The sequence below is a fragment of the Solanum dulcamara genome, chromosome 3 (assembly GCF_947179165.1).
Source record: "Solanum dulcamara chromosome 3, daSolDulc1.2, whole genome shotgun sequence".
Lineage (NCBI taxonomy): Eukaryota > Viridiplantae > Streptophyta > Magnoliopsida > Solanales > Solanaceae > Solanum > Solanum dulcamara.
This window is the reverse complement of record NC_077239.1, coordinates 32,109,812-32,123,709: the sequence shown is the minus strand read 5'-3', so window position 1 is coordinate 32,123,709 and position 13,898 is coordinate 32,109,812. Positions and strand designations below refer to the sequence as shown.

General features: G+C 33.7%; 3 protein-coding genes across 5 annotated transcripts; 2 read left to right on the top strand and 1 right to left on the bottom strand.

Moving 5' to 3' along the window:
- Positions 1-24: 24 nt before the first annotated feature.
- On the top strand, positions 25-1,582 carry LOC129881611 (uncharacterized). Its single transcript, XM_055955767.1, has 2 exons — positions 25-390; positions 1,148-1,582. The coding sequence occupies exons 1-2, from the start codon at positions 40-42 to the stop codon at positions 1,580-1,582; spliced, it is 786 nt and encodes a 261-aa protein (XP_055811742.1). The 5' UTR covers positions 25-39.
- A 2,255-nt stretch (positions 1,583-3,837) lies between these two features.
- Positions 3,838-6,695, bottom strand: LOC129883536 (uncharacterized). The gene is made up of 6 exons (XM_055958176.1): positions 6,471-6,695; positions 5,343-5,744; positions 4,989-5,165; positions 4,711-4,821; positions 4,432-4,542; positions 3,838-4,356 (listed from the first exon to the last, which is right to left on the bottom strand). Exons 1-6 carry the CDS (start codon positions 6,693-6,695, stop codon positions 3,838-3,840), a joined length of 1,545 nt encoding a protein of 514 aa, XP_055814151.1.
- A 1,937-nt stretch (positions 6,696-8,632) lies between these two features.
- On the top strand, positions 8,633-12,503 carry LOC129882518 (uncharacterized). 3 transcript variants are annotated; one of them, XM_055956843.1, is made up of 5 exons: positions 8,633-8,868; positions 9,685-9,904; positions 10,875-10,930; positions 11,043-11,772; positions 12,047-12,503. In XM_055956843.1, the coding sequence occupies exons 4-5, from the start codon at positions 11,398-11,400 to the stop codon at positions 12,296-12,298; spliced, it is 627 nt and encodes a 208-aa protein (XP_055812818.1). In that variant the 5' UTR covers positions 8,633-8,868; positions 9,685-9,904; positions 10,875-10,930; positions 11,043-11,397; the 3' UTR covers positions 12,299-12,503. The 3 variants fall into 3 exon arrangements, with proteins under 3 accessions (XP_055812818.1, XP_055812817.1, XP_055812816.1); XM_055956842.1 differs by lacking the exon at positions 10,875-10,930 and having other exon boundaries at positions 10,970-11,772; XM_055956841.1 differs by having other exon boundaries at positions 10,875-11,772.
- The last annotated feature ends 1,395 nt before the right edge of the window (positions 12,504-13,898 follow it).

Sequence of the window (13,898 nt, the reverse complement as noted above, 5' to 3'; positions counted from 1 at the left end):
AGAAGGAGTAAAGTTGTACTAAGTGACATCTTTTATTCAATGGCCAAGGCATACCGAAAAGATGAAGTCGATAAATTAATGGCCAAAGTTGAAAGAATCGATCAACGGGTGGCACAATATTTAAAAAATGCAGGATACGAAAAGTGGTCAAGGGTTCATGCCACTGTCAACAGGGGTAGAATGATGACTTCTAACATCGCAGAATGTATCAATGGATGTCTTGTTGAAGCACGAGAGCTGCCTATAATTGACTTTTTGGAGCAAACGAGAATGTTATTTGGTTCTTGGAACTGCAAAAATAGAGAAATAGCATCTTATACAAAACATACTTTGGGTAGAAAATTCGAAGATATCCTAGTTTCAAACACGATCAAGTGTTCGAGAATGAAGGTACACGATACATACTTTCTGACACATATATACTGATACATCAGTTCTGGTACATGATAAATACTTTCTGATACATACTTTCTGATACATATATATTGATACATCAGTTCTGATACATCATTTCTGTAATTGAATCATACTTTATGATACATATATGTGATCTTTATTTTTTGGTGGCTGATGATTCATTAGTTATGTATAACATGTGCTAATTAAATAATGAAACTTCAATTATGATACATAAGTTCTACATTTGATACATAAGTTCTGATACATATATGTAAAGATTATTTTCCTTCAGGCTGATGATTAATCAGTTATGCATAAATTGTTCTAAATATATACTGATACATCAGTGTAGATACATTATTTGTGTAGATGATACATAAGTACTATTAGATATATGTGAAGTTTATTTATATCAGTTTGTTGCTTCGTCGTTCAAGTATAGCCTGTGCTCATTATACACTGATATATCAATTCGGATACATCAAATGTGTAGTTGATACATAAGTACTGACACATATAAACATAACATGTTTAAAATACATACTGATACATCAGTTCTGATACATCATTTCTGTAATTGATACGTACTTTCTTATACATATATGTGAAATTTATTTCTTGCTGGCTGTTGATTCATCTGATATGTATATCCTGTGATAATTATTACCCTTTTACATCAGTTCTGATACATAGTTGTGTATGTGAGGAAGCAGTACTGATACATAAATTTGAAATATAATTCCTGCAGGTTATTGCTTCATCAGAGTATCTTTATTCTGTTTACGAATTAGGTATAAGATACATTGTGTGTCTAAAGAGAAAAACATGCACTTGTGGTAGATTTCAACTAGACGAGATACCATGTCCACATGCAATTGCAGTGTTGAAGAGCAAGAACATTACTGACCTGCACCCATATTGTTCTGATTACTACAAATCAGAGGCGTTGGCAAATACTTATGAATTACCAATGGTTCCAATGCCAGATAAGAAAGACTGGACTGCTCCGAAGGAAATTTTAGAAGAAATTGTCTTGCCGCCAATATACAAAAGGATGCCAGGAAAACCAAAGAAAGGGAGAAAAAAGTTCGCTAATGAGAAAATAACAAGTAGCACAAATTCTTGTGGACGTTGTGGCCACGAAGGCCACAACAAAAAGACTTGTAATTTCATTCCTAAATAGATATGATGTTTGTTGTATCTCGGTGTACATTCTAATTGAATCATAAAATAACATCTATTATTATATTTTATATTTGAGTTTGACACATGACATAAATATAAAAATCTTTTTTCAGTTGATATGTATCAAGATTAGAACATTTTATTGCTATAATTTTTTTTAAAATAAAATACAGGACGTCCATCGGTTCGCCTTGACTTGGATTAATGAAATCTCACATGGTTTATTTTTTGGATCGTTATTTTCCCAAACATAAACATTCTTGTCTTTTCGACAACCATAATTACACAAGAGTTGTTGGTGATACATAAGATCCTATTTGATATAGGTTGTAGATTATCATATGTAGTAAATTTTGATAAATGCGAATCTGATACATAAGCAAGATGTATCATATACGTTAAATCTTGAGACATAGAATTCTTATGCAAAAAATTAATGTATCAGAATCATTAAATATTGAGAAATGAGAATCTGATACATGTGCATGATGTATCATAATAAAATAAAACTTATCTCATGTATCAGAATTCACAAAATGTGACACTTATGAATATTATACTCGATACAAATTTGATATAGTAGAATATAAAACATAAACTTTGATTTTATATTTGATTTTGACACTAGAGAAAAACATAGTAAATCTGATGTATGGAAATATTAAAACATATTAAATCTGATACAATCATTAAATCTTGAGAAATGAGAATCTGATACATGTGCATGATGTATCATAATAAAAAAAACTTGATTCATGTATCAGAATTCAAAAAATGTGACACTTATGAATATTATACTCGATACAAGTTTGATACAGTAGAGTATAAAACATAAACTTTGATTTTATATTCCATTTTGACACCAGAGAAAAACATAGTAAATCTGAGGTATGGAAATATTAAAACATACTAAATCTGATACATTACAGTTTATGTATCAGACACATTGAAAGAATCAGAATCACCTAAAATGTTTACTATCAAAAAAAATTATTGGACATCAATCAGTTCTCCTTGGTTTGGAGATATGTCTCTCCTAGGTTTTTTTGGATCGTCGTTATCGCTAACATAACCATCCATGGCCTTCTGACAACCATATCTCCATAAGAGTGCGGCATATCTTGAATGGAAGAATTCAGCGTTTAGTCCGGTATTTGGAATAGAAATTCCATCACTAAGATATTCAGCAAACATGGCCAGGAAAACTCTACAATCCCTGCAAATAAAGGAATACAGGAATTTAAAAAAAGTAAAATTGACATATGAATGATTTAGGTATACATAGCCGATGTTAATACTCACAAGCTGCCACTTCCCTGTTGCGCAATTTCTTCAACATACTCAACTGCAAATGGGTGATGTGGTTCAAGCATGTTACCGGTTGATTTGTCCTTGTATGAATCAAGAGACGACCAATCAGTACGTTCGTTGTTGTCAAAGAAACCACTGTCTTGCAGGTATGTTGGTAGCATTGCTGCTATCTTTTGGATCTCTTGGGAAGGGTTGCTACTTCTTCGTCTAGGCGATGAATCATACACACGTATCAACCTCTCTTTCAACACAACTACCGCAAGAACCCAATGAAAATCCCTGTCGCAGTTTACTGGAATGTATACCTCATCTACCAAATGCCAGGACAAACTGGCTGGTATTGAGAAACCTCTTATTATGTTCTTCACGGATCTCTCTTGATGAGCTGTAACAGTGGCCCTTGCCATATCTTCTTGTGTAGAAATGTTAGGTGGAAGGTGATAGTAGCGTGTGTGTGCATATTCGATGTAATTTTTGAAAATGCAGTTTGTCGTTGTGTATCGATACTGATTGCTCAACTGCATCTTCGATTTCTTCCGAAGGTAGTAAAATATTACATCGATGTGCTGCACATTTTAAGAAAGTATTAGTTATATAACAACTAGCATCATGTATCAGATTATGAATGTATCAGATACATTTATCTATCTATGTATCAGATACATTAATATGTATGTATCAGGTAGTTAGTATGAGTTGTATCATATTATTTATGATGAAATTTTTACCTCATCGTTCCAGCATCTGTCCGGATGTGATATTAGGTAGAACCAGTTCTTATCTTTAGAAAATGCCACAACAAAGTTCATTTTTTCAAAGCCGAATGAAGAGCACTTAGATCTGTAATGATCCTCCTTCGAATTTCTGAATGGAAACTTGTAGTTTAATAACATAACAAATATAATACACGACTTGTATGGGTATAAGTTGAATATGTCATACTTACTTGTTGCCATGTGATTTTAGAAGTCCTTTATCTATCCATTGAGAGTAGTCTGTGACAAGCTCGGAAGGGGGTTGATAGCATATACCAAAACCTTCAAAAGGGTGTGTCTGATGCATAACATCTGACAAATTTTCCTTTCCCTTTTCACTCGACCCAAAGTTTGAAAGATACGGCGACTGTAAGATCTTCGAAGGAATCCTGCTTCTTCGAGATGGTGTCTTCGCATCGTCAAACAATACATTAGCTTTTGATGGAAGAGTGGTTGGTAGCTGGCTATCGCGTAATAGACATTCATCCTGAACTTGCTCATGACTAACAGCTGTCAATGACATGGCTGGTAATGAAAGTCCGTATATTAGAGCATCTATCACATCCAGAGTTTCGGTCGAAAATGGTGCTGAAGTATTGGATTCTGATGTGCTTGGTTTGATTTTTTCTTTTTCAATCTCCTCGACTTGCTCTTCTACTTTGTCAGATTTATCATCGGCTACTCTTCCATCTTTCTTTCCAGTGTTCTACACATAATGTATAACGTCATTAAAAAAATTAATAATGTTGATTTTATCTCAGTAAAGAATCTGATACATTACCTGTAATGTATCAGAATTAGCAATAAGCTGATCAGTATCTGCTCTTTGTGGTTCCATTTGGTGTGCTGATACATCCTTCAATTGTGGTGTAAAATTTAATGTTTTCGATTCCTACAAATGTTAAAAAAACAATTACTAAATAAAAAACTATGGATATAACATTTACTTATGATATATATGTACTAAATATCTATATATATATATATTTAAAGAGGTTGAGCTTATACAAAATATATATATAGAATCAAATTGTTCATCAATTTGTTTCTAATACATTACCTTTAATGTATCAGAATAAACTTGCTGATCAAATAATTCAGGAACATCTGCTGAAATGCTTTGTTCCGATATGTTGTCCACCTGATTTATCATGGTGGATGGTTCAGGTCCCTGAAAACATAATAACATTTACATTTGATACATGACAATGAAAAGTATCCAGAAGTTTAAAAGCATAAATATCAAATATTACATGATGTATGTACCTTAATATCTTCCTGGACATTAGATTTGTCATTTTTTTGGGGTGGGTCAGATTTATTTGCAAAATTGTGCACCTCCAATCCAGTAGGTGCTTCTTGTTGTTCAACCACATGGAATGATTGATCAAAATCATCTTTTTTAACTTGAGATGATGTGCCAGTCATTCGGTTCGCCATACTGTCGATGGCTTTCAAAAGATCAATGTGATTTGAATCCATTTTGTTCTCCAAACGCTTGAACTTCCGGTCAACCTTGATACATGTATATGAAAAATCAGAATGTATCACCTAATTAAAAGTATATTATACGTGATACATCTTAAAGTAATAACTTATGTATCTCTTTAGAGACTTCTTTATGGACTTCTTCAATGCTTTGAATTGCATATGAATAATTTGATCCGAATGACCGGAAGATTCACCTCCTACAGCTGACTTCGCCCCTGGTACATTGTCAGGAGAAACAGGCTTTTCTGATTCCTTTGGTGACTTTGCCCCCGGTTCATTGTCAGGAGAAATAAGATTTTCTGATTCATTTGGTGGTATGAAATCCTTGTGCATGTTGGCTGTTTCTACTTGAATTGGCTTTTTAGCAGGGGAAGTCTTCATTCTCTTGGAAGGAGGTGGAGAAGATGTCTCAGCGACATCCCTGGATCTCTTTAAAAATTCAGTGGGTGGTGTTGTTGAAAAGTCCTCAAATCCAGTGACTTCATTAGGTTTTCTGAAATTGACCTTGGCAGCCGATGTTGAATCTTCAGGTTTCTGTTGGCTGTCATGAACAACAATAGATTCCATTTCATGTTGAGATTGGACAATGTTGGAGCATGAATACTGCAAAAAAATTGAATAATTGATACATGTTAATGCTGATACATAAACATGATGTATCAGAAACATTAATCCTTCATACATGCTAAACTGATAGAAAAACAACATTATCTGATACATACATGCAGATGTATCATGAGATGTAATTCTTGATACATTATAATTTGATACATAAGATAGAGTTTTCATGAGCTGTAAATACTGATAAATGAGTTTTTATGAGATGTAAATACCTTTCTGATACATACAATTATATGTATCAGAAAGGTTATATAAAGTATATGTATAAGATACATTATATCTTGATACATTTATATCCTGATACATAAATATATGAGCTGATACATCTACTTTATGAATCAAATTATACTGTACCAAGGTCATGGATATATAATGTATCTTAGATTTTATGTATAATGAATCAGTGCATAAACGAATAATATTCAAAGCATGTACCTCACTGAAGATGGTAGACATGAAGGTCTCAAATTTTGGCTTCACGGCGACAACACGCCAGTTAAGAATTCTGGGAATTTTATTACCCACTCTTACAGTAATTTCAGAGGGAACTTGAGATGCACATTCATATATTCAAACATTCAGAGCGTATGGCATGCCGCCTAGACGATACATTTGTTTGGCATTTGAAAACTCCTGACGCATTCCTTTTATCAATTTTGAATATTCTAATTTCCCTTATGGATATTGCTCATAACTACCATCTTATACCATCTTGAAATCATCAACTGATATAGGTGCATCACCTAGTTGAGAAAAAACAAAAGTATGGATAAAATAGAGAATGACCATCTGAACGGCATCTTCGTTTGTTTTCCATCCTCCAACCAGAAAATGCTCAACGAAACGAGCTTTGTTGATCCCATTTTTGGCACCAGGAAAATATAAAGACAATAATCTACTTGCTTGATCATCAGAATACTTGAAGTCATTCATATTACCGGTACATCGCAAACCAGTAATGATAGCAAAATCATTTATTGTAAATCGCAGTATATTACCCTGCACATGACGAATGTGCAGTTCTTCTTTGTTTTTTTGGTCTACCTCAAGAAGTAAGCGGCATTTGATGATTTGCCCTTGAAAGTTGCAGTTTGGCATATCTAAGTAGTGACCAAATATAGATTGCCTAAATAACTTTATACCTTCTTCACCTATTGATGATTCAAAATCATTAAGAAAATTAGCCCTATATGCCGTTCCGAATCTCAATGGGTGGGACGGGATCTTCTTGATGACGTATTTCATCACCTGCATTGACATGAAAATGGTTAAATACAACTTGAACTCTATACATGGATACGATGTATCATATGCATTAAGATATCTGATGCATGAGATGAGATTCTGATACATACAGAAGATGTATCAGAAACAATTATATATTATATTCTGATACATACATGTATATGTATCAGAATCATTAAAACTTGAAACATCAAAAAATGACACTTACACATGGTGTATCAGAAATAGTAAATCTCTAAAAAAATTGCATTTGAAAAAAATATTATGTATCTGATACATAAATGTATATGTATCAGAATCATTAAAACTTGAAATAACAAATACTGATGCTTAAAGATGATGAATCAGAATTAGTAATTCTCAAAAAATTTCATATGAAACAGACATTATGTATCTGATACATAAATGAAGATGTATCAGAATCATTAAACTTGAAATAACATAAACTGAGACTTAAACATAATGTATCAGAAATAGTAAATCTCAAATAATTACATTTGAAAAATACATTATGTATCTGATACATAAATATATATGTATCAGAGTCATTAAAAATTAAAACAACAGAAACTGACACTTAATAATGATGTATCAGAAATAGAAAATCTCCAAAAAAAATACATTTGAAAAAGATAATATGTATCTGATACATAAATGTATATGTATCAGAATCATTAAAAATTAAAACAACAGAAACTGACACTTAAACATGATGTATCAGAAATAAAAAATCTCCAAAAGATTTCCTTTTAAAAAGATATTATGTATCTGATACATAAATGATATGTATCAGAAACATTAAAACCTTCACAAAATTTTTATTCTAAAACAAAAAACTTAATTGAACACATACCTTTGGGAGATTAGGGCGTGTTGTAACCCCTTCAATCTTTTTATCTATTTCATTGGGTGCATGTTTAACTGTAGCTTTCGACTTCAAATTCTCACGTAGCTTATTCATCACTGCTGGATCGTTACGATGTTTGGATCTAACTTCGTCGTAACCTTTCCAAGACGAATCAGACCCGGGAGAAACAAGAATTCATTGATTTTTAGTGGACTGTTTGAGACCATGAACGGAATCCATATGTATAAGTTAAGGTATGAGAAACACAAATAGAAAGATTTACAGAAGAAAGCAAATGATAAAAAATTAGAAGATTTTTCAAAGATTTTCAGAAGAAATCAAAATATATAAATTTTAGGAGAAATCATATTGAATGAGGATGAATTAAAATATACATTACCTTATTTGGAACTTTGAAATTGATTAACACTTGAAGAGTAACTAACTAACAAGAGCAAATTAGGGCAAGAATAGAGGAATAAGGCGGATGTATCAGTGACTTTTAGAGAGAGAAAGGAAAAGGAGGGAATTTGGAAATTTTTTGGTGTATATGAGAGTAAAAGTAAATATATTAGGGGAAGTTGTGTAAAAGGGTAATTTACCCAATTAATTAATACCCAAAATAATAATAGTCCAATAGCATCCGGCCATCCATACATGGGCCCAATTCAATTTATCAATTATGAAAGGTGTGACCCAATTAAATGTTCAAACCCAATTCCAATATTCCATAATATATGCCAAAATCCAAATTCCTAAATCTGAAAATTGAAATCCCTAAATAGCTAAACTCTTATTCTCTCTCATTAGGCACTCTGCACTCGGTCGTCTCTCCCCGTCTCCCGCTCGATCTCTGTCAGTCCGTATCCACTCTCTAGTTCCACTCTCCTATCCGATAGTCCTTTCTCCTCGTCGGCTGTCGCAACTGCTCGTCGGCTACATCAACTCATCAAGGACTGCTCGTCTTCTCCATCGACATTCGGCCATCAAGGACTGCTCGTCTGTGACTGTAAGGTACTAAAGTATGCAATATACAAAAGTAATCATCCTTTTTTTTTAAAACCATTTTTTTCGCTCCTCAACCATGTGTAATAAGAGCACCAGTAAACATACTCAGCAGAGGTAAAAATGGATTATATTTAGGTTTATGCTTGTTGTATTGTGCTAATTGTAAGTCCCATAAGAAATTGTGCTCACAAAAGATGTAGAGTGTACTGATATACAGAAAGCTAGATGATTTCGTGTCATTTGAACAATAAAATTGAGTGTGGTCTTCTTTAGCGTAGGCCAACCAATGTGACCTACTTTAACAATTGATTTGTGTTTTCCTTGTTAAGCATATGGCTTACTATGTTAACCTTTCTTGACCTTTGAAGTGTCTTGAAGGAGGAATAGTTGTGGTGTGTGGCCTATTGCATAGTATATATTTTGTCATCTTAAGTTACCTCGCCGAGACTCGACAACTCTTGCCTTAATAAATATTTACTATTTTATTTTAACACCATAGACTAGTACTTCTAGATAGTTCCATAGCATATATTTTGTCATCTTAATATGTACTAGTTGAAGTTGCAACAATATATACTTACATGCTGTGAATCCATTATCAAGGTAATTTGACTAAAGTATATATTTTGTCATCTTAATATTGGCTGTTGTTTCATATAGGTAATTTGGTACAATGTCTTTCTTCTTATAAGATGCTCACAAGCACTTCACATTGAAAATTTTATTGCTAAGTACCTGTTTTCTTTGTTAGCTCTCATAGACCATTGTTATTCCATGCCATCTTATTGATTTAATTCTTCTTGTTTGTTTCACTTTCCACAGATGGAAGAAATTGGAAGTAGGGTAAGTGAATGTGGGAGAAAGCTTACCTAACACTTCATCTCCAAATGAAGTTGAAGTTAATGTTGATACTTCAAGAAAAGAAAAGTCATGGAAGCTCAAGTTGCTTGGTGGAAGCATTTTGATAAGTTCACTGACGAAAGTGGATCTCCGAAAGTCAAATTCAAGTATTATGGGAAAATTTATGCAGCTGCTACAAAAGGTAATGGTGCTACGAAAATGAATAACCATTTGTTGAATAAGTGTCCTAAACTTCCCTGGACCGTAGATGATGGTCAAAAATTAATAAGTTTTCTACCATCTTCAACGGAAGCAAAGGAAGGGGTGATTAGCACTTGGAAATTTGACCAAGCACAAAGTAGGAGAGCTTTAGCCCAAATAGTAATTGTTGATGAGCTACCATTTAGTTTTGTTGAGAAAGAATGTTTTAAAAACTTCATGAAAGTAACAATGCCACAATTTTATATACCTTCTAGTAGAACTTGACAAGAGATTGTTATGAACTCTATAGTGAACAAAGGCAAGTTTGGAAGAAGGTTTTCAAAGAAGCACGTCCAAAAGTTTGTCTTAGGACAGATACTTGGACCTTTATACAAAGAATCACCTACATGTGTCTGACAGCCCGCTTTATAGATAGAAATTGGACTTTGCATAGAAGAATAATAAACTTTTATCCTATTTCTAGTCATAAGGGAGAGGATATGGCGATTTTCATTACTAAATGTTTACTTGAATGGGGTTTGGATAATGTGTTTACTATTACAGTTGATAATGCTAGTTCTAATGATGTCACGGTGAAAAAAATGTCTAAGCAATTGAGTAATTGGGAAACTAACATAATGGGGGGTGAACGCCTTCATGTGAGGTGTATGACACATATTCTTAATCTTATTGTGCAATATGGTTTGAAAGAAATTGGTAAGTCTATCAATAGAGCGAGACAAGCTGTGAAACACATTAAACAATCTCCCGCAAAAATTTGAAAGTTCAAAGAATGTTGTGAATCTCAATTGATAACTTGTAAGAAATCATTATGTTTAGATGTTCCTACTCGGTGGAATTCTACATACTTGATGCTTGATACAACACAACATTTTGAGCTTGCTTTTGAAAGATATAGTTTTTTTTATGAATTGTATTCTTCGATCATCTTCGTACCTATATTTGTGTAGATGGAACTAGTGCAGATATTCTTACAAGTGATGATTGGAAAAATGTGAGGTCAATGGTAAAGTTTCTTGAAACTTTTTATCTTCTTACTTTGAAGGTCTTTGGTTCAAAGTATGTCACTAACAATGTGGATTTTGTGGAAATTGCTGAACTTGATCTTATTTTGAAAGAGATGATGGAAAATGAAGATGGTAATTTGAAAGAAATGGCAAAAAATATGAGGATAAAGTTCAGGAAGTATTGGGGTGAACCAGAGAAAATGTACAAGATGATCTTTATTTCATCTATGTTGGATCCCCGTAATAAGCTTGATTATGTTCCTTTTGCTATTGTGAATATGTTTGGAAAAGAAATTGGGGACAGGCTAATTGAAGCAGTGAAAACATACATGAAAGCTTTGTATGGTTATTATGTTACGAAGTCATCAAAAGACTCTTTATTTCCATCATCTTCACTTACATCATCTGGAAACTCATCAAGTACATCTAGTGTGAGTGATTATGACAACTTTCAAAAAAAGGTACAATGAGAACAAAACAGCAATTTGAGAAGCATAAAGAAGTTAGTGGAGGTTCAGGTAGTAAATCAGAATTGGATAGATATCTTGCCGAAGATATTGAGTCAGATAGTGATGGCTTTGATATATTAATGTGGTGGAAAGTTCATGAGGCAAAATTTCCCATTTTTGCGGAGATGGCTCGTGATGTGCTAGCCATTCTTATTTCAAGCGTCGCATCAGAATACGCATTCTGCACAGGTGGTCGCATTCTTGATCCGTTCAGGAGTTCATTGACTCCTAAACTGTGCAATCTCTTATTTATCTTCAAGATTGGCTTAGAAATGAGTCTATTCCAATCAATATTAAGGAAGATTTGGAGTATCTTGAGCAACTTGAACTTGGTAAGAATTTTGTATTTTTATTTAATTATATAAAAAACAATCTTTTTACTTGTGTTTCGTAACAATTAACAAGTTCTTTCATTTTTTTAGATATGGCTTGTAGTGGAAATGAATCTAATATTATGGATATGTAGTTACATCTATCAACTAGTGATGTGTGGCAAGTAAAATACTTCTATGCATAGCTTGTTTGGTAGTTTTATATATCTTATTAGGAAATGTCTATTATTTGTCTAAAGAGTTTCATTTTCTCGTAATTTGGATGTTATTGCAGATTTGCAGTGGTTGTCTAGTTTATCCATACACGTACATCACTGTGTTGTTGTTTTCTAAGTTGCTGCCTCCTGGAACTAGAAGCTATAAAAGTGCATTATGTTTGTTGCCTTGTTGGTCTTTTGGAGTTTTTGTTGCTGATGCTGCGGTGCTGCATACTGGAAGGCTGGAAGCTATAGAAGGAAAATATTTTGTTATTTTCTTAGCTATAGAATATAGAATAAAAGTGCTTGGTAAGTACCTCTTCATCTGAAAGGACTAGATGCTGCTGTTGATTACAAGAACTCTATGCAGCTTTAAGACTTGTTTTGCATCATACTTTAGCTTTTTGTGTGATGGAAAAATAATTCTTTACATTTGAGTTCTTTTTTGTAAAGGAAAAATGATGCTTTTTTTAAGTAAGGCTTTAGTTCTTGCTGCTGCTGTTTGGGTATAGATAGCAACTGGCACAACTTATACTTCCCCCTTTATTCCCCTGCTTTGAAATTAGATTGGAGTGATAAATGATATTGGGGAGAATATTGGGATTCTTCCAAGTTCCATCCTTCCAGGCATAGCTTGCAATAAGGAGAAAGTCAGCAACAATTGACTATTGCAGCTAGGAGCAGCATCTGACGCCTGACTGTTGCTTCCTCTTTTTCTTTTTACAGTTTAAGTTATGCCTTGCCTTGTCTTCCTCCTATTATCTATCTATGTATTTGTTGATTTCTAAGTTGGGGGTGGGTTATTTTGCTCTGTATTATTTGTAAGTTTTCTCTATTATTTGTTAGTCATATTTTCTATGCCTTGGAGACGGTCTTTCGGAAAGTGTACCGCGGTATTCTTGAGAAAATCATACTTGTTAAATGTAAAGGGCTTGTTGACAAAAGAAGATATATTATTTCATGGGCTAGTGGAAAAATCTCACCAACCGAAAACTAAATTGAAATAAACTGAACCAAAATTACAAAAAATGAACCAAATTGAATTTATTTTAGTTTAGTTTGGATTGACATTTTCACCAAATCAAAAATCGAACCGAATTTTGTAAACTAAACCAAACAGACCGAATGCCCAACCCTACGTAAGGTCATCCGTAGAAAGGAGCCAAATTGGAAAATGGCTAAGACGTTTTAGAAGGACAATCATACGGTCTGTACAAGGTCCTACGGCCATAGAACCATTCGTAGGAAGTCCCTCAAAAAAGTTTGTAAAATAGAGCCTCTGAAGTTGACCCACAAATTAGCAGGATGGACCATGATAGGTCCTATAGACGTGTGAGGGCCCGTAGACCACACCACTAAGACCCCAAGAAAAAATTGACCAAAGTATGTTGGACGAGGGGTTCTACTACCCGTGCAAGGTTCTACGATTCGTAGACCTGATCGTAGGAGTGAAGGTCAGAGAGTTGGAATTGTACGAGTTGGCAGGATGAGGGGATGTACATGGACCGTGTAAATTTCTATGGATCGTAGAAGGAAACCTCAGGAAGCTAATTTTTTCCATTGATTTTCATGAGATCCTATACGGTCTGTATAGAGCTTTATAGATTATAAAAGGTGTCTGTGGGATCAGTCGTCATTGAATTTCTTAGGGGTATTTTGAACATTTACCCATTCCTTTAATGCCTAAACTACGTGCCTATAGCTACCCAAATCCTTCAAATCCCTCTCATTCCCTCTCAAACTCTCCCACTCAAAAATCCTCTCTTTTTAACTTCCTCTCAAAGGATCAAGCTAGGGTTTCAAGGTCAAGTTTAAGTTCAAGTCTCCATTTTTAGAGCTTGTATTAGTGCTTTGATTATCAAGCTATGTGAGAATTCACTAATGGATTTTCTTTCATCCATTGGGTCACAAGAGATCCCTATCTTTCAA